At 46.8% G+C, this 20,227-nt stretch overlaps 2 protein-coding genes across 3 annotated transcripts; one reads left to right on the top strand and one right to left on the bottom strand.

Annotated features, from left to right (window-relative positions):
• Positions 1–16: 16 nt before the first annotated feature.
• Positions 17–10,382, bottom strand: LOC123401081 (dehydrodolichyl diphosphate synthase complex subunit NUS1). 2 transcript variants are annotated; one of them, XM_045094796.1, is made up of 8 exons: positions 10,020–10,368; positions 9,795–9,855; positions 8,973–9,311; positions 4,690–4,763; positions 4,376–4,556; positions 4,162–4,258; positions 3,877–3,959; positions 17–199 (listed from the first exon to the last, which is right to left on the bottom strand). In XM_045094796.1, the coding sequence occupies exons 3-8, from the start codon at positions 9,265–9,267 to the stop codon at positions 192–194; spliced, it is 738 nt and encodes a 245-aa protein (XP_044950731.1). In that variant the 5' UTR covers positions 9,268–9,311; positions 9,795–9,855; positions 10,020–10,368; the 3' UTR covers positions 17–191. The 2 variants fall into 2 exon arrangements, with proteins under 2 accessions (XP_044950731.1, XP_044950732.1); XM_045094797.1 differs by lacking the exon at positions 9,795–9,855 and having other exon boundaries at positions 10,020–10,382.
• Positions 1,499–3,866, top strand: LOC123401082 (ubiquitin-conjugating enzyme E2 22-like). Its single transcript, XM_045094798.1, has 2 exons — positions 1,499–1,949; positions 2,139–3,866. Exons 1-2 carry the CDS (start codon positions 1,909–1,911, stop codon positions 2,446–2,448), a joined length of 351 nt encoding a protein of 116 aa, XP_044950733.1. The 5' UTR covers positions 1,499–1,908; the 3' UTR covers positions 2,449–3,866.
• Positions 10,383–20,227: the final 9,845 nt, after the last annotated feature.

The raw sequence follows: 20,227 nt of genomic DNA, 5'->3' as shown, positions 1-20,227 counted from the left end.
CAAAAATTCTTATATGTTAGCAGAAAAACCTTATCCATTAATAGTGTACAGGTAACCCATTTGATCCAAACAAAAAGGAAGCACAGTGTATCCTCCAAGACTATATATTGTACTTAGTAGTTAATAAACCTTAGCCAGCCCCAGAAGTACACATTTTACATAACAAATGGGTGGCCTTCTAGTCTCCTCTCTCATTTGCCTGGTAGACAAAACGTTAGAGTCAGTTAAGGTAATCATACAATTCACTAAAAACGGACCAGCTTCTGATACTTATGCATGGAACTGTTGTTTAATCAGATTTGAAGTCCACTAATACAAGAAATTCCCATGAAAAACGTGACAGTGCAATGCCTCCAAAAATATAGATATCAGAACTTGGTATGCCTAAGGTTGGGTGTGTTTGCTTTATGCTTAAGGTTGCCCTGCCAAAAATTGACTCGCTAGTCACAAAAATTGCTGAGATTTTGCTTGCCCATGTGTTCGCCAACACTGGCTAAAAACTGAACTAGAATTGGCAAAGGAGCATTGGCATGCCAAAAAGTAGGTAATATCCCAATCCAAAAATAGATAAAAGAATTCTCATGGGCAAACAATGTATATGGTACTTTGGTCACAACATCCAAATCTTACACTTAGGGACATGTAATCAACCATACAGACTGTGACAGGTTGATGGATTTTGTTGGAAATTGGCTGGGCACAGGAGGATGTCAAGATCATTTGGTCTGTCTGTAGTATGTTGGGAGTTATGGAGGATGAGAAATTATATGATTTTCTAGAGGAAAATTTTAACATATTTTATAACTCTATTGTATAGGATTAAGCCATTGATGTGGCAATGGGAGGAATTACTGAACAATACTAAGACAATGTTGGTGGTAGTGGTAAGCTTAATACAAGTACTACCTGAATCATCCAAACAGACTTCCTTGAGGCATGTTGCCTTTGAATTGTTGATTCGTGAGTTGATATGTTCTGGTAGTTTTCTTTTTCTTGTTATCATTGTTTCTGTCGAGGGGTTTCTTGATACTAACTATTTGGTTTGTTTTAGTCATCGAACCTGAGTGCTGCCTAATGTATCTATCTTCTAGTTTATCGTGTTTAAGCTTGATGGCTAAGCTGGTGTCCACAATTTCTAATTAGACTTTTGTGCGCTTGTGGATTTCCAAACCCCGGGTAATGGCACCACACATTTGTATGTATATTTAGGAGGTAATAGCACCACAAGTCCTACAACTTGTTGGGAATGTGATGTTTTGGTCCAAAACTTGTAAAACCTCACCCCAACATCCTACAACTTGCAGCCTATGTGACAATTTGGTCCAAAGCCAGTCATAACGTGACAAGTGGCACCACGCTGGCTGAGCCGATCTTCACTGCAGTTTTGCAAATACCCCCTGACATTTTAGCGAATTACACCAAATCCCTAGCCCTCTCTCTGTTCCCCGTCCCCCTGAGCCCCCTCTACCCGATCTGCCCACCGTGTCGCCGCAGCCTCACAACGAGCAGCGGGTCCCTGTCCAGCAGCTCCTGCACGAAGCCCGCACCCCACACGGACGCCGCTGTGTAGAGCATCCAGCCGCCGTAGCCGACCCGGAGCAGCGTGTTGCCGGCGCCGTGCTTGCACTCGCACTCCAGCAGCAGGTCCCGGGCGACGGAGGCGCGGCACGTGGACGAAGCGAGCGTCGTCGTCACACAGCCCCTCGAGGCTGTGGATCCGGTGGAACGAGGTGAGCTTGATGAGGATATTGGGGTCGAGGTGCAGGTGCCAGGTGCAGCAATGTTGTATGGTGGCCAGCAGGTGCCGCAGGGCCATCTGCCGCATGTGTGGAAAGATCCTCGGGAACTGAAGAGATTTGCTTGATCGAACCATTCTCCGAATCTGCCCTGAATGAACAAGTTGGGAAGATGTTGCTTGAAAACTACGAGGAGTATGCACGCCTTGCAAGGTCAACCTTTGACTATATATTTTTTAACCCTAGTGTGATGCTTGCAGATCTTGTCGTACAAAGCAATTTTGGCACATGGTCATGAATCTCATGGCTGCCATTTCTGTCAGATCAGATCAAAGATGGTACTGAAGTGTGAAGTAGAGCTTTAACCTAGGCATTGATGATTTCCCCTGCTCCTTCATGCAGGCTGTACACCGGCATTCATGCACATAAGCAAAAGAATAAGTCCAAGACCGGAGCCATTTCCGAGTCAACAACGGCTCTAAACATGGGTCAGGGCAATAGCACTGTTCCGAGCAAGAACATACCATCAGCGCCAGCACAAGTATCCACCTCCACCTCAACCAAAGTTCTCGGCATACAGGATCAGAACGCAGCTCCTTCTGATCCTTCTGTAGGTTCATCAGCGAAACACAAGAAGGATGGGCCGCTTGCCGTCAAAATCCCAGCTGAGAAGAAGATGGATGCCAGGAAGAAGAGCCTGAAGAGGCTGTAACAGCGCGCCCCGGATAGCGTCGAAGCGGCGCTGTTGTACTAGTTAGAAGATTCTGAGCAGGGCCATTATGCTGAGCAACAACAGTCTGAAGGTGGCTGACAACATTGTGAGCTATCATTCACTACCCTCCTTTTAGCCAGAACATCTAAACTAATTTTCAGGTTTCGTTACAGACTATATGATCGTTTGTTTCGTCTGTCGATCTGGAAGAGATTTGCTAGTTCAGTCATGGAGATTTTGTTTCTGCTGCGGATTTGTGGTGTCGTTAAAAAAGGATTTATGATTCGAGACCGATTGGTTAAACTTTACCATACAGAAGACTGAATGTCCAATGGTGTCATGCGAAACTACAGTTGATGATCGGTCATTCAGCTGAAACATGGCAAGCAAGTAACTGAATGACAGAAAAGCTTTGTGTTTCCATGGATGGACTGAACCAGTTCGTTGAAATTCACCATAGACCATACCGTGTCCATCAAACTAATACTTGGCATCTGGCCTTTTTGATATGCAAACGTCGAGTGGCATACTACGTATCTCTGGCAACATCCTTTGCGGCAGTTGCCTTGTGTATTACATTGTACTGTGCCTTCAAAACACACATTAGAGTCATTCATGTTTCTTAAATAATTTGGGTGCAGCACTTGCTCTTTTCTTTCCAAAAGGAGTTCATATTTTGTGCTTGTTTCAGATTCCAGGTTTAGATTTTTTCTGAAAATATTGCAGTACTAATTGGCTTTTCTTGAGTTTCTAATGCTTTTCTTTCCATTACGCAATACAACTGGCATGTGTCCCAAAAGTTACTGTACCAGCACAAAGTTTTCATAGCTCAGTTGGTTAGAGCACTTGTTTAGTAAGCGGGATGTCTTAAGTTTTTGAAGGCTTTTTTTTTAAGGCGGGATGTCTTAAGTTGAAGTCTGAATGAAAGCAACTTATTTTCTTTTATTATTATAGAGTTTTATTCTTCGGTCTAGTGTGGGTTAATTTGCTAAAACAGTAGGGGGTATTTGCAAAACTGCAGTGAAGACCGGCTCAGCCAGCATGGCGCCACTTGTCACGTTATGACTGGCTTTGGACCAAATTGTCACATAGGCTGCAAGTTGTAGGATGGTGGAGTGAGGTTTTACAAGTTTTGGACCAAAACATCAATTCCCAGCAAGTTGTAGGACTCGTGGTGCTATTAACTCTATATTTAGTTGACAAGGCTGGCAGAAATATAAAAAAGAAAGTATGGAGCACTGATAAGCTTACACCAGTTCTTATTATTTAACCATTTTATGGAACATGTACAAAATGCTATACACTGAATCTTGCCCACATGCATGTACTCTTAAAGTACAGAACATATTGTGTAACTTGCGGTAAAGGTAAAAACTGAGAGTTTTGCTGGAGTACGGTCGAAATTGCCAAGCTGAAATATGGGATTACCGTAATTTTGATATTTGTGTGAGAATCGATGCAAAGCTTTCACAATAGAACCATATTTCATTGATTTCAGCGAGCCCATATGCCTGCACACACAACAAAAAGATCTTTTAGTAGTAAAATAAAATAAGTAACTTCAGTAATATACAATAAGCATAAACCAGTGAGCGCACATAATCAATCCCTCACCTTCACGTGGAATAAATTTTGCATGTGATTTGAGCAAGTTCATTGAACTTCCTTAGCATGGAAACTACTGAGAATTATATAAATGGAAGAGAAACTTACATAATCTCTGTGTAACGTAATCTCCATGCAGGAAATCCTAAATGACATCTAACAGGACCATAAACAAGAAGAAGATCAGGTTCTGGCCCTCCACAACCTGACAAAAAGATTGGAACAGTAAGTGCTCTTCTAGGATTGCGATGTACAAATTCCTAACTAAGAAATGAATATGGTAAATGCAAGAACTGGGAGGAGATAATTTTTCAAAACTTACCTACTGCTCTCAGTGCACAAACTATGTCAGCTTCTGTAAATGCATTGTCATCTTTTTTGTGCCCATGAGAGTTGCAATTGCCGAAGTCTGAGCACAGTAAGTTTGCTGCTTTAGCAATGCCTTCCTTGCCATCAGAACCAGAAAGACACTCTATAGCCATCCCTCCATGTGCACTAAGATCCTACAGGCTCACATGAATGACATAATTGTTATAAAGAGTGATAAATATATTAATCAAAGAACATACAAAGATTACCGTAATCCATATCTTAGATAGCAAATGGGCCAACAGAATTCTGCATTAAGCAACTTACTAAATTAGTTCTTGAGCTCTCATCTGTTAAAAAAGGGGCTTCGATACCAGGTTTAAGCCATTCCTTTAGTACTCCTGTAGAGCATTCTCAAATGGTCAGACATATCTCTGTGCACCGTTGATTGTGCTATAGTCAGTGCGGGGAAATTGAGAAGTAACAGGAAACATGGTACTCATCTTGGCTTATTTATGTTATATATACCAAAAGGATCTGATATGTTGGAAGACATGTTCCCTTTCCTTTTAGTTAGATGTTAAAAGGGTTCCAGATTTAGTTATTTTCTCCCTTCAGTATCTGATGCACAACTCAAACTGTCCAAAGTAGTTTCATGCACCCCAACAACAACAAAGCCTTTCAATCCCAAACAAGTTGAGGTAGGATAGAGTTTTTCTTTTCTTCTAGAAAACGCAAAAGGCTTTTGCGTTTCATTGTATTAAAAAGAGAGGGTTTGGTACAATCCTCCTAGGAGACAAATTACAGTGCAATTACAGGGTTATTAGTGCACATCCCAGGTCTGCGGCAAGAGAACGTGGAGGCCCAAAGCTCCGGCTTTGGCCCAAAGAACAGCCCCATCCTTAATCTTGGCGATCACAGTAGTGATGGAAGAGCGCGCACCCTCGAAGACGCAGTCGTTTCGATGCTTCCAAATCATCCATGGGACGAGCAGGGCAATGGACGCATGGGCTTGGGGGTGCTCTGCCTTGCATAGCGCCACCAATCATGCAGAGCGATGTCGTTGTCTGGCAGCAAACATGGGAGGTGCAACCAAGATAGGATTGCGTACCACACCTGTCGGGCGAAGGGGCACGCGGGGAGCAGGTGTTGTATAGTCTCCGGCGCCTGGTCACAGAGCGGGCATCGTTGTGGGTGCGGTAGGTTGCGGTGCTCAAGGCGGTCGACAGTCCAGCAGCGGTCAAGGTTGGCAAGCCAATGGAAGAAGCGCACCTGTGGTGGCACCCAACACTTCCAGGTTAGCCTCCATGCTTGACAATGGGTGGAGCCAGGGAAGGTGGCCAGGTAAGCTGATTTGGCCGTGTACACACGTTCGTGGTCCACTTCCAGCGCACGCTGTCCGGCTCGTCGCTGAGGGTGGTTTGGGTAATCATGTGCCAAAGGCATAGGTATTCCCCTAACTCAGGGAGGCCAATGGTGCCATGGATGTCGGACGCCCACCGGTGCCCATGTAGGCCATCAGCAACCGTTCTAGATTTGCGATGCCATTTGGGAATGCAAGCGTATAGGAGAGGCGCAATCTCAGAAACGGCGCGGCCGTTGATCCATCGGCCCTCCCAGAACAAGGTGTGATGCCCGTTGCCGATCAACATGGTAGTGGACGCGAAGAAGAATGCGCGCTCCTCACGCGAGAACTGTAGGTCCAGGCCGCTCCAGGCCATCTCGTCATCGACGCGGCTGAGCCACAGCCAGCGCGTGCGTAGGGCGAGTCCAGTGCGCTCGAGGTCATGTACGCCAAGGCCACCAAGAGGGATCGGGCAACAGACCCGCCGCCGGTTGACGTGGCAGTTGCCACCATTGGCCTCAGCACGTCCAACCCGTAAGAAGCCTCGCTCAATCTTCTCCAGGAACTTTAGGGTCTTTTTGGGCGGTGCGAATACAAGGAGCTGGTGGATGAGGATTGCGGTCAGGACGGCCTTGACAAAAGCCAAGCGGCCGGCCTTGTTCATGAGCCATGCCTTCCAGGAGGGTAACTTCCCGACGACCTTGTCGACGACGGGCTGAAGCTGGGTGGCAGTAGGACGATGAAGCGTGAGCGGGATACCCAGGTAAGTGATAGGAAAGTCAACAATGGGGCTCCCGAGTAATTGGACGACATGGGCCGCCTCCTCGGAGGCACAACGGATCAGGGTTGCAGCACTCTTCTAGAAGTTCACGTGCAGGCCGGAGGCTCGCCTGAAGAGGCGCAGGATTTCCTTCACCGTCGTGATATCTCCAGGCGAGGGGTGGCAGAGTAGGATCACATCATCGGCGTATAGGGAAATCACCGGAATGGCGCGGCGAGGGTGGAGCTGTTGCAGCACTCGTAGCTCGATTGTGCGGTGAAAAAGCCGGCCTAGCATGTCAACAGCCAAGACAAAAAGCTGCGGGGATACGGGATCTCCATGGCGCAGTCCACATCGGTGCCAGATCGTGGACAGAGTTGAAATCCATATAAGATCTCGAAACCTAGTTATGGTTTTGGCACCTGGACGGCTAACTTCCACGCACCCCTATCCATGGCTAGTTCTTTGGTGATATTCCAGTCCTTCAAGTCTCTCTTAACAAACTCCTCTAATGTCAAGTTTGGTCTACACCGACCTCTATTGACATTATCAACATGCTTTATCCTTCCGCTATGCGGCGGTGCTTCTGGAGACCTACATTGTATATGCACAAACTATCTTAGAGGATGTTGGACAAGCTTCTCTTCAGTTGATGCTACCCCAACTCTATCACGTATATCAACATTCACCACCCGATCCTTTCTTGGACATGTCACCTTTTAGTTGGCCAACATTTTGTGACGTGCAATATCGCATGTCGAATCGCCCTCCTATAGAACCTGCCTTTTAGCTTTTGTGGCCCTCTCTTGTCACATAGGACGTCCGAAGCTTGGCGTCACTCCATCCATCCAGGTTTGATTCGATGGCTCACATCTTCGTCGATATCACCACCCTTCTGTAGCATTGACTCCAAATATCAAAGGTGTCCTTTTGAGATACCACCTCCCATCAAGGCTAACCTTCTCCTCCTTGTGCGTAGTAAGTATTTGTTTTAGTTCTACTAATCCTATTACCCTTCAATTCCAAAATCTGCCTCCACAACTTTCTATTAACCCTCCACCAGTTTATTCTAGCGAATTTGGCACGCTTATCACGTTGGACACGTATCTGAAAGTGAAAGTCCGCTACCAGAAGTTTATGCTGAGGGACGACAGTCTCTCCATGTATCACCTTACAATATACGCAAGCACGCCTGTCTTCTCTTCTCAAGAGGACGAAATCAATCTGACCGTAGTGTTCACCACTACTAAAAGTCACTAGATGGGATTCTCTCTTTTTAAAGAGAGTGTTAGCTACGATCATGTCGTAGGCTAAAGCAAAGTTTAAGACATCCTCTTCTTGATTCCTACTGCCATAAGCAAAGCCCCCATGCACCCCTTCAAAACATGTGTTAGATGTACCCATGTGGCAACTGAGGTCTCGTCATATGGAAAACTTCTTGCCAATAGGCACACTCCTAGCCATGTTCTCCAGGCCTTCTCAGAACTCCCTCTTGGTGATCTCATTGTGGCCTACGTGTGGGGCATATGCGCTGATAACATTGGTAACTAAGTCCTCAACGCCCAGCTTGACCAGGATAACTCAGTCCCCTTGCCTCTTGACGTCTACCACTCCATACTTGAGGTTCTTGTTGATCAAAGATGCCTACTCCATTTTTGTTTGCAGTTGTCCCCGTGTACCACAACTTGAAGGCGATATCCTCCACCTCCTTCGCCTTATGTCCCTTTCGTTCAGTTTCTTGGACGCAAAGGATATCAACGCCTCTCCATACCATTGTATCAACAAACTCCCGTAACTTACCCCGTAAGGGACCCTATGTTCCAGCTACCTAAGAGGATCCTACTTGGCTTGGCTAGCTTCCTTACCCTTTGCATTTGTCGAGTCAAAAGACCCTTGCTCATTTTTCACTACACCCGGGCGTCGATGTAGCGCGCCACAAGGGATACAATAACTCGATCCTTGCTCAGTTATCACCGTATCCAAATCAAGATACGGCGCGCCACCAAGGGAGTGAGGGCCCGACCCTTGCCGATTGAACACCACACCCTGGTTCCAATGTGGCACGTCGCTAAGAGGGTTACGCCCCAACAATGTTCTTTTAGGTTGCATCTCCATAAGAGTGGTTGAGTTTCCAAGTTGGCTCGCCAAGCCTATCACAATCCTCCTCCTTTACCTGGGCAACGTAAGCGGAGTTCCGAAGTAGTTTTTCATGCAAAATACATAAAATTTGAAGGTTGCTTTTTCCACGGTATAGATTTATGGAAGATAACTTGAAGGGCCAAGAGTTAAAATAAAGCAGCACACACAGTTATTAATACCAGATATTATTACTAAACTCGTTTTTTCTTTTACTTTTCTCACCGTCAAAGGCAAGCACTCTGCCACATTATATTAAGAAAGAAAGAGTTCTATGTTCAGGTAAAGATAGGCCAAAAAGACTTGAAAAGAATAAGATTGCATGTACTCAAACAAGTAAGCATGTAAAGCAAATGTTCATAAGCACACCTTCATTGTCATAGAGAACTACATACTTAACGCCAATATTTGATAACCACCGTAAAAGCTGCTTGATCTTCAAAACATTATTTGCTTCTCTGCTATCTACTACAACGCCCACGTAATTAAGTCTCTCAAAATGAAGATCTCGGTACTTGGGCAGCAGCTCAGACGAAATAAAATAACATTCTAGATTATCATTCAGATGCGACCACAAATCGAAGAGGCTGACCAACAGGTGGACAAGGTGCCACAGCAGCCCCAAGATGAGCTCTACAATCATGGATGACCAAGATATCTGCATTTGGCCAAAGATAAAAGGAGCACCGCAATCTTCGATGCCCCTCCCTGAAAATTCAACACGAAATTACTAACATCAGTAGCTGCCTACTGTAATTTTACCAGATGGAGGTTATGAATAGGGATGGATGAACAGAAAGAATATATTAATATCTATTAGCCTCAATTTGTAACAAATAATGCACATAATTGATTGGGTAGAACATGCTTCTAGCATTATTCTATCTCGTTTAATATTGCAGGAAGATGGAGAACGTGTACTTGCATTAAACAACTCCAAAAACAACGTAGCAGGACTTGGTCAGGTTTATTCGTCGAACACACAAGTGCAGTTCATAATCCTAAACAGACAACCCAAAAGAGCCAGAACAATATAGACCCAGCTAGCACAAACGCATAGAAAAACCATGTGATCTAGCCGAAGGTGTGTCCTCGCAAGAAGTATTAACCATAGCATTGCATGATATTAACATGCATTTGATGTTTAAAAAAAGATATGGCTGATGCACTCAGCTTGACAGTGGAACTGACATGTTCCAATCTTCCAGAGAGTGCCAACATTCCTTACAGGGAGCCGAGCAAACTATGGCGCCTGGCATGGCAACACAGTTAAGATTGGACAAGTGTAAGAAAGTTTTAAAGCTGCAATGCGATGGCGTGATGTGGTGGATCTAGAGTGTGCGCCTGCACGCCCCAGAATTTGTGGAGGTCAGTGGGGTTTAACTAAAATCACTGGATGAGAAAAAAGGCTCATACCTCAACCAATATCCAAGATCACGGACCGGGTGAAGACAGCGGGAAATTGATGCAAGGGGCTTGGGGTGGTCAGTGGACTCGGGACGGGGTGACCTGGATGGCTAGATTGGGGTATCCCGTATCCGTCCCGGAAGGAGAGATTGGGTTCAGAGTGCTCACGGCAGAGAAAGAAAGTAGGCTCCGTCACCGGATCAATCCGAGCCCAGGGGGCGGGTAAATCTCCACTGCAAGCCAGTCCTGTAGAGCGGATGAGAAGAAGGGGGGCTGAGACTGAAGGTGCCGTCGGAGGTAGTTGCCGCGGCGCGAGGAGCGGGGGGAGAAAGAAAGAAGAAAGAGGGAAAGCCGATTCAGTTTCGCATGCCTGAGTTCAGACTCCGAGCTCGTTGACATCATACCTGGCCAAACGGGCTGGCCCGGCCTGGCCCGCCAGAATCTGCCTCGCACGGCACGGCACGCATGGACCAGATTACTAAACGGCCGTGCCGTGCCGGCCCGCATGCCAGGCTATGAGGCCCAAGCATGACAAGCTTCCTAATCGGGCTGGCACGCGGCATGCTAGGCCCACGGCACGCTGGCCGATTTGATTGAAAAAAGAACGTTGATCCCGCCCTTTCCCGTCCCTCTCCCGCCAGCTCGCCGCATCGCGTCGCGCGCCCTGCCGCGTTGACCGCAGCGGCCCCGTAGCCCCGCTCCCACGTGCCCGGATTTCGCCCTTCCCCGTTTCCCGCGGCGGCCCCCGCAGCCCCGCTCCCACGTGTCGTGCCGCACGGCGCATGCCCGCACAGCCGCTCCCCCATCGCTCCCTAATCGTGCCGACACACGGGCTCGGGGTGGCAGCCCGGGCACGGCCCACGATGTGCTCGTGCCTCGCCCGAGCACGATTAGCCCGTGCCGGGCCCGGCCCGTGTCGTGCCTCGCATGCGGGCTGTCGGGCCGGCCCGGCAGGCACGACCCGTTTGGTCAGATTTGATTGACATCTTGACAAAGCTCGATAAACAGTAAATCTTAGGCCAACTCCATCGCACGACCCCATTCTGTCCGGCCCCGTCCGTTTGGGGTAAAACGGACAAACAGGACGGCCCAGCGCGAGACGGCCCGGACCCATCCTGTCCGTTTCGTGTCCGGCGCGACCCATTTTGAGCGTAAACTTGCGCGGGATTTGGGTCACGGCGGACACCAAACGGACGCGCGCTCGTCCGCGTCGGGGACGCGTGGCAGGCAGTCACCAACCTCCCACCCACCCGCATGAATGCGCACGCGCGGCCGGGCCCGCCTGTCATCCGCCCAGTGGAAGGTCGCGGTCCTTCTTAAATGAGGAAGCCATGGACCGATCGTCCACAGTTCCCATCGCCACGCCGCGGCCTCCTCGAAACCCGACAGCCACCTCGTGAAACCCTAGCCTCCCTCGTCGAGCTCGCCGGCCGTCGCAGCCATGGGTCTGTGGAACTACGGCCGCAAGGGCACCCACGACCGCGAGGCTGGCTCCTCGTCGGGACGTCGTCACGGCTCTGTCAAGGAGGAGGCCGCATCGCCACCGCGCCAGGCCGCAACTCCCTTCTCCATCGCTCCCAGGCTCGGCGCCGGCCATCGCGACCGGCAGTACCTCAGCGTTGAGGTCTGTCGCGCGCTACTTGGAGACGAGGACGCCGGTCCCGTGGAGTGATGTCCACCTCCCTAACGCGTGGCATCTCTCCGCCGACCGCGTTCCCATCCCTCCGGTGCCGACGAGCGGCCGTGCACGCCGCGAGGAGATCGACCGCCGTTGGCGCGTCGTGGGGCTGGTCCTGCACCGCGCCGGAGATGGCACCGGCAGTGGGGGCCGTGAACTGGTGCCCCACGCCGCCCCGGTCACCGGAGCGGGAGGCCATCGCCACGGGAGGAGGTGATGCAGGCCAGCTTCCACCACGCCCCAGCGCACCAGGGACCGCCGGCTCACCTCTGGACGCCGTCGCCCTACATCGACCTCGTCAGCGACGACGACGACGAGGACACTGGTGACCAGTGAAGACGGCGGCGGCGACGACAACGACGGGCGGGCCACTTTTTTTTAATGTTAATTATGTCGAAAACTGGACCGTTTTGTGGTCGTGAAAAACTGGGCCTTTATTAATGTTTACTTATTAATGTTTTAAGCTTTTCAAACTGAGTTTATTTATTTTTAGTTAACTTTTTCTTATTTTTTAAATCAAGTCCGACGCGGACATGATTTGGGATGCGGCCGCGCGGTTGGCGCACGCACGACACAACGGACAGGGCTAGACACGACTGAACCCATTGTCGTCCCAAACGGATAAAATCCAGTCAAACCGGACGTCCGTTTGAGGTCGTGCGGTGGAGTTGGCCTTAGACTCACGGCGCGCGTGGACCCTTTTTTGTGTGTGAGACGTCATTTTTGTACAACTGTTATCTGTTTTACTACTACCAATAGAATTTTTTGCTGTAATTATTGGTGTTTTTTGTTACATTTTGTCCACTAAAAAAGTTGTATTAATGTTTAATTGCAATTAGAGTTCGTCGGATTTTTTTGTTATAACTGTGTTAATTTTTGCTATAACCCATATCATTTTTTGCTCTTTGATTGTTTGACCTTCACTTTAAAAAAACTCTCGTTTATGCCCAAGCTCGTTTGCTCCTCTTTCGTTCTTGCCTTTTGACCGTTTGACCGTCACTTTAAAAACTTCGTAACAAATTCATACTGATTCAAAAAATTCAAATAAGATATTAAAATGTTTGGAAAAACATCGTCTATATCTGCATGTTATTTAAATTCATGACAAAAGTGCTGGAAAGTCCCTATCTGAATTAGAGCTCATATGATATCACCAAAAATAGTAAAATCCAAAACAATGAAAACCAAATAAAAAAATCTAAAATTTATTAGTGAAAAACATTGGAAAATGTGCTGAGTGATTGCAAAGTTACATCTCGGAATAAAATTCATGGGAGTCGTGGCAAAAAAAACAAAATTGATGCTTCAAAACAAAAGCATTTTGGAGTGCTGATTTTTTTTTTGCCACCACTTCCACAAATTTCATTCCGTCATGAAACTTTACAAGCACTCAAAATATTTTTCAATGTTTGCTCTAAAAATTTTCATAATTTTTTTAGTTTGTTTTCATTTTTTTGGGGGGTACTATTCGTGCTCACATTATATGAGCTCAAATTGAGATGTGGACTTTCCAACACGTTTGTCATGAATGTAAATGACATCGACATGTAGGTGATGTTTTTCTGAATATTTTGATATCTTATTTGAATTTTTCTGAGTGAGTATGAATTCGTTATGAAGTTTTCAAAGTGATGGTCAAACAGTCAAAGGGCAAAAGCATAAGTGGAGCAACCAAGGTTGGAGAGAACAAGGGTTTTTTGAATCTAGGGGCAAATCAAATGGGTGTGACACAACTAGGGGCTCAAATGTAATTTTCCCTTTTTTTAAAACAAACTCGGTCCAAATTCGGCCAAAAACGACTCAAATTTAAAGGAAATACATGGTTTTTCATTGAAATTTGTACAAAGCGAGATTAAAGCATAATTAAACCCTAAATAGAAACTACGCCGCCGCCGCCCGCCGCTGTTGCCCAATGGCGTAGCCTTCTACATGCCGAGAAGCTTGTAGAAGTTGGTGTAGTCACCGCTGTTGTTGTCGTCGTCATCGTCCTGCGCTCCGCCGTCGTCCTTGCTGCACTCCTGCCCAGGGTCGTCGCGACGAACGGTGTTGGAAGGCTCAGGCGCATCATCGTCGTTGTCGTCGAGTATGACGACGCCACCCTCATCGCGGCCGCGGTGCCGAGCGGCGATCTCCTCAAGGGCGCGGCTCTGGCGCTCCATCTCCTCCCTGGCGTAATCGTCATGCGCCCATCTGAGGGTGGTCTCGTCATCGGCAGCCATGGCCAGGTGCTCCTGCTTGACGGGGAGGAGCGTCGGCTCTTTCTTCGGCTTGACAAGGCGGGAGGAGGCGCCGGGATCGTTGATGACAATGATGCCGCTGCGCGTGCACCGCCCTAGCGGCGTCTCATGCGGCTCAGGTTTGACGGGGAGGAGCGCCGGTGGCCCAGACAAGCAGGAGCGGGAGCCAGACGAGCAGGATGACGTCGTCTCCATCCGCCTCGGCATCTAAGAGCTGTTGCGGTAGCGGGAGAAGGCGGGTGGCGGTGGGTACTCGTACCGCGGCGAGTTACTGCCCTCGATGTGCTTGAGGACGACCTCCAATGTGCGGCTGGGGACGCCCCACCATTGGCGGCGCCCCTCGTAGTTGTGGTTGCCATAGGGTTCGACTCCGTTGGTCGCGGCGAGCTGGTCGGCATGCCGGCGTTCGAAGTACGCCGTCCATAGCGTGTTGCTGTCGGGCACGTACCTCGGCAGGTTCCACGAGCTCTCCGGCAGCAACGACCGAATGCGTGTGATCTCTCCCCGTCGGTCAGCTCTAGAGGGCAGCGGTGGCACCACGACTCTGCTGGCACTCAGCCTGTGTTACGACTAAGATGCGGCCCTTTCCTATTTTGGGGGCGAGGCCCCAAAAGGGAAAGGGGCACATCTAAACGTTTCGCAAGCGAGATAATCATAACATTACATAACTGAAGAATGACAAGTAGGGCATACACTTGCCATCTGGCGATAGTATAGCATAAAGCTTACAGCCACACAATTATTCAGAGCATAGTTTAGTCCCGCTACTGACAACATGAAACAAGTAAAACTATGACATCCCACATGCTGGCCCACGATCACGACCACGGCCTCAATCCTCCGAATAGTTCACGTACAGTCGGTCAGACTCCTCATCGTATTCCCACTTCAGCTGGTTGCCATCACGATCTTCTGCGTCGGGCGTACCTGTACCTGTTGGGGGTTTGTAGTAATCTGTGAGCCACGGGGACTCAGCAGTCGAATGACCTTGGTATCAAATCTAGTCAAGTTATTAGGTGAGGAAGGTTTAGTGTATGGGTTTGCAGCAACCTAAGCATATATGGTGGCTAACTTACGATGATCAGAGTAATTTATATGGTGGTCTACGCAAGCGATCGAAGACTAGATGATCACTAAGTGATCCTGAACACCTACTTACGTCAAACATAACCTCACCGTGTTCCCGATGAAGAGAGGTCTTCGAAGGAGACAATCACGGTTACGCACACAGTTGGCAGTTTTATTAGAGTTACTTTAAGTTGTCTTGAACCGGATGTTAAAAAATTATCCATATTTGCCACATAACCGCGGGCATGGCTTTCCGAAAGATTAAACCCTGTAGGGTGCTCCAACTAGTCCATCACAAACTACCACGGGCCGCAAAGTAATCCTCTATCACAAAACTCGTGATCTCGTCGTATTCCTTAGAGGAAAACCTCAACTTTGAGGAGACCCAAAGTTTCACCGAGATTCCAATACGCAAGATATATCGCTAAGGTAAGACGAACCTAGGAGGACCTCCCGTCGTGTCGACGACCCCGATAAGAGCCGCGTATCTCAGTCTCAGGACATGACGGATGAGTCACACTACGGGTTAAACCAAACCTTGAGTTGCCCCATGGTGGCCCCATAATCTGCTCAATTTGGACCAACACTCATGAGGAGCACTGGCCCGAGTTGTTGATTAAATCCTCGGGGTAGCTATTCCCTATGCAAATTATTATTAAGTGATTAGCAGATTAAAACCAATGTTGGGTCCTGCCGGACAAGCCTTAACACTACATGATTTATCTAGGGGGTCCCCATAACAACCCCGACCGTGTTAGGAGCCATCGGTTATGGAATCAAACACCGGTAACCGAAACTAAGGCGACAACAATGGAACAAATCACCCGGCAAAAGGCTAGGCCTTCCGTCATTTACCAAGTATATAGGTGCATTAATTAAATAGCAGATTAACATAATGATATCAAAATACTCATGTTATCACATGAGACGGCTGGCACCTACACATGCACACACACAATGTCATTGGCATCCATCTTGTGCTTGTTGGTAAACTCCGTGATCATCATGTGGTTGGCGTTGAGTCCACGCTCCACCATCCCTTGGCACTTGAAGACTTGCTGCTCCATTGCTTCGAGCCTCGTCTCCACGCTTCCGGTCTTCTTAGGCCCCTCAACATCACGGATGTGCAACATCCCCTCATGCATCTCAATAGATTGAGGGTGTTGCAGCACTTCCATGAGGTAGGGATTGATGACCTTCTCGAAGATCTTGTCCTTCGGAGCTTTTGGGGAAGTCATGGCGATCTAGATCTGCAACAGAAACAAGCTCGAAACAAAAAACAGAGGAAATCTGCGTGAGACGGGGTCAAACCAAACAAAAGTATATATAATGGTTTTTTCCACACCAGAAGGAGTCCCCTGCACGAAAACGGAGTCCGGGAAGTGCACGAGGTGGCCACAAGCCCTCACGACGTGACCAGGGGGTGGGCCCGCGTCGTGCAGGCTTGTCGCCTCCTCGCGCACTTTTCGGACTATTTCCAATTTTTGTATTTTTTCAAATATTCCAAAACAGAGAAAATTTCCTAATGGAAAAGTTTTGGACTCTGTTTTCTTACCGTATCACATACCTCTTCGTTTTCGGAGTCTGAAACTGGCTGATAAATATCCCTAGGTATTCCTCCGGAGTTATGGTATTGATGATATTGCTTTCAACATTTATGGGAGTACCTGAGATATAATGTTTGATTCTGTGCCCATTTACCACTCTCGGACAATTACCTTCCGTGTTGTTGATCTTGATAGCACCAGAACGATATACTTCCTCAACAACATAGGGACCTTCCCATTTAGAGAGAAGCTTGCCTGCAAAGAATCTTAAACGAGAGTTATATAGCAAGACATAATCACCTACATTTAACTCACGCTTTTGTATCCTCTTCTCATGCCACCTCTTAACCTTCTCTTTGAACAGCTTGGCATTCTCATATGCCTGAGTTCTCCACTCATCAAGCCAGCTAATATCAAATAACCTATTCTCACCGGCAAGTTTGAAATCAAAGTTGAGCTCTTTGATTGCCCAATAAGCTTTATGCTCTAGCTCAAGAGGTAAGTGACATGCTTTCCCATACACCATTTTGTACGGAGACATGTCCATGGGATTCTTATAGGCAGTTCTATAAGCCCACAGTGCATCATCGAGCTTCTTAGACCAATTCTTTCTAGACCTGTTGACAGTCTTTTGCATAATCAGTTTAATCTCTCTATTACTTAGCTCTACTTGACCACTGGACTGAGGGTGGTAGGGAGACGCAATTCTATGGTTGACGTTGTACTTAGCAAGAGTTTTACGGAAAGCACCATGAATGAAGTGTGAATCACCGTCGGTCATTAGATATCTAGGGACTCCAAATCTAGGGAAGATAACTTCTTTCAGCATCTTGATAGAAGTGTTGTGATCAGCACTACTAGTGGGGATAGCTTCTACCCACTTAGTGACGTAATCAACATCAACTAAGATGTGGGTATACTCGTTGGATTTGGGAAAAGGTCCCATATAATCAAAGCCCCAGACATCAAATGGTTCAATGATAAGTGAATAGTTCATAGGCATTTCCTGATGTTTGCTAATATTACCTATTCTTTGACATTCGTCACAAGACAAGACAAACTTACGGGCATCCTTGAAGAGAGTGGTCCAATAGAAACCTGATTGCAATACCCTGTGTGCAGTTCTATCTCCCGCATGGTGTCCTCCATAGGCCTGGGAGTGACACTTCTGTAGAATCTGTCCCTGTTCATGTTCAGGTACACAACGTCTAATAATACCATCTACTCCTTCCTTATAAAGGCGAGGATCATCCCAAAAGTAGTGTCTCAAGTCAAAGAAGAATTTCTTCTTTTGCTGGTATGTGAAACTAGGTGGTATATATTTGGCAACGATATAGTTTGCATAATCAACATACCACGGTGCACTGCGTGAAGCATTGATGACATTCAATTGCTCATCGGGAAAGCTATCATCAATAGGTTGTGGGTCATCAAGAACGTTCTCCAACCTAGATAAGTTATCTGCTACTGGGTTATCAGCACCCTTTCTGTCAACAACGTGCAGATCAAATTCTTGTAGCAAGAGAACCCATCTGGTAAGTCTAGGTTTAGCGTCCTTCTTATCCATGAGGTACTTAATAGCAGCGTGATCAGTGTGAATAATGACTTTGGAATCAACAATGTAAGACCTGAACTTTTCACACGCAAACACGACTGCTAAAAATTCCTTCTGTGTAGTAGCATAGTTTCTCTGGGCACTGTCTAGAGTTTTACTAGCATAGTGAATAACATTCAACTTCTTATCAACTCTTTGCCCTAGAACAGCACCAACAACATAATCACTAGCGTCACACATGATCTCAAAAGGCATTTCCAATCAGTTGGTTGAACAATAGGTACAGTTATCAAAGCCCTCTTAAGTATTTCAAAGTCTTCCTCACAATCATCGTCACAAACAAAAGGAATATCCTTTTGCAAGAGATTGGTAAGAGGCCTAGAAATCTTAGAGAAGTCTTTGATGAACCTTCAATAGAAACCAACATGACCAAGGAAACTTCTTATCCCTGTGATATCTGTGGGGTATGGCATTTTCTCGATTGCATCAACCTTAGCCTTATCGACTCCAATACCTCTTTTGGAAATTTTATGTCCTAAGACGATGCCTTCATTAACCATAAAGTGGCACTTCTCCCAATTCAAGACAAGATTGGTGTCTTTACATCTCTGCAAGACCCGATCAAGGTTGCAGAGGCAATCATCAAAGGAAGACCCGTAAATGGAGAAGTCATCCATGAAAACCTCAACAATCTTTTCACAAAAGTCAGAGAATATAGCCATCATACATCTTTGAAAGGTGGCAGGTGCATTACATAAGCCAAAAGGCATACGTCTATAAGCAAAGGTACCGAAAGGGCAGGTGAAAGTGGTTTTCTCCTGATCAGATTGTGCAACTGGTATTTGGTAGAAACCGGAATAACCGTCTAGAAAGCAAAAGTATGTGTGTTTGGATAGTCTTTCTAGCATTTGGTCAATAAAAGTCAGAGGGTAATGATCTTTCCTAGTGGCCTTATTCGACTTCCTAAAATCAATCACCATCCTATAGCCAGTAATAATCCTCTGTGGGATCAACTCATCCTTATCATTAGGGACAACGGTGATGCCTCCCTTCTTAGGCACGCAATGCACTGGACTCACCCAATCGCTATGAGAAACATGATAGATAATACCCGCTTCCAGGAGCTTTAGTATTTCTTTTCTCACTACTTCTTTCATCATAGGATTCAATCTCCTTTGATGATCAGCATCTGGTTTGAAATCAGGATCAGTTTTGATCTTGTGCTGGCATAGAGTGGGACTAATGCCCTTAAGATCATCAAGAGTATATCCTATAGCAGCACGGTGCTTCCTCAGAGTTTTTAGTAACTTCTTTTCTTCATGCTCTGAGAGGCTAGCACTAATAATAACAGGATATATCTCGTTTTCATCAAGGTAGGCATACTTAAGAGTATCTGGCAACTGTTTAAGCTCGAACACAGGATCACCCTTTGGTGGAGGTGGATCCCCAAGCAGTTCAATATGCATATTATTCTTAAGGATAGGATATTGTTCTAAGACAACTCTATCTATTTCATCCCTTTCATCCATATGCATATCATTTTCATGCTCGAGCAAGTATTGCTCTAATGGATCAGTAGGGGGCACGACAATAGAGGCTAAGGCAATAGTTTCATCCCTACTAGGCAACTCCTTTTCATGAGGTTGTGTACTGAACTTAGAGAAATTGAACTCATGCAACACACCTTCAAAGCCAACAGTGACAGTTTGCTTCTCACAGTCAATATGAGCATTGACGGTATTGAGGAAGGTCTACCAAATATGATGGGACAAAAGCTATCTTAAGCGGTAGCAAGAATGAGGAAATCAGCAGGATACTTCGTTTTACCACACAAGACTTCAACATCCCTAACAATTCCCACAGGGCAGATAGTGTCTCTATTGGCAAGCTGAATAGTGACATCTATAGGTTCTATCTCAACAGGTGCAATCTCATCTTTGACTTCATCGTATAAGGATTGAGGTATTGCACTAACACTAGCACCCAAGTCACATAAGCCATGATAACAATGATCTCCTATCTTAACAGAAACCACAGGCATGCCAACAACATGCCTATGTTTGTCTCTAACGCGAGGTTTAGCAATTCTAGCAGCATCTTCACAAAAGTGAATATTATGTCCCTCAACTTCT

The sequence above is a fragment of the Hordeum vulgare genome, chromosome 6H (genome assembly GCF_904849725.1).
Source record: "Hordeum vulgare subsp. vulgare chromosome 6H, MorexV3_pseudomolecules_assembly, whole genome shotgun sequence".
Taxonomy (NCBI): Eukaryota; Viridiplantae; Streptophyta; class Magnoliopsida; order Poales; family Poaceae; genus Hordeum; species Hordeum vulgare.
Note: the sequence above shows the minus strand (reverse complement) of the source record. Positions and strands in the feature narration are given on the sequence as shown.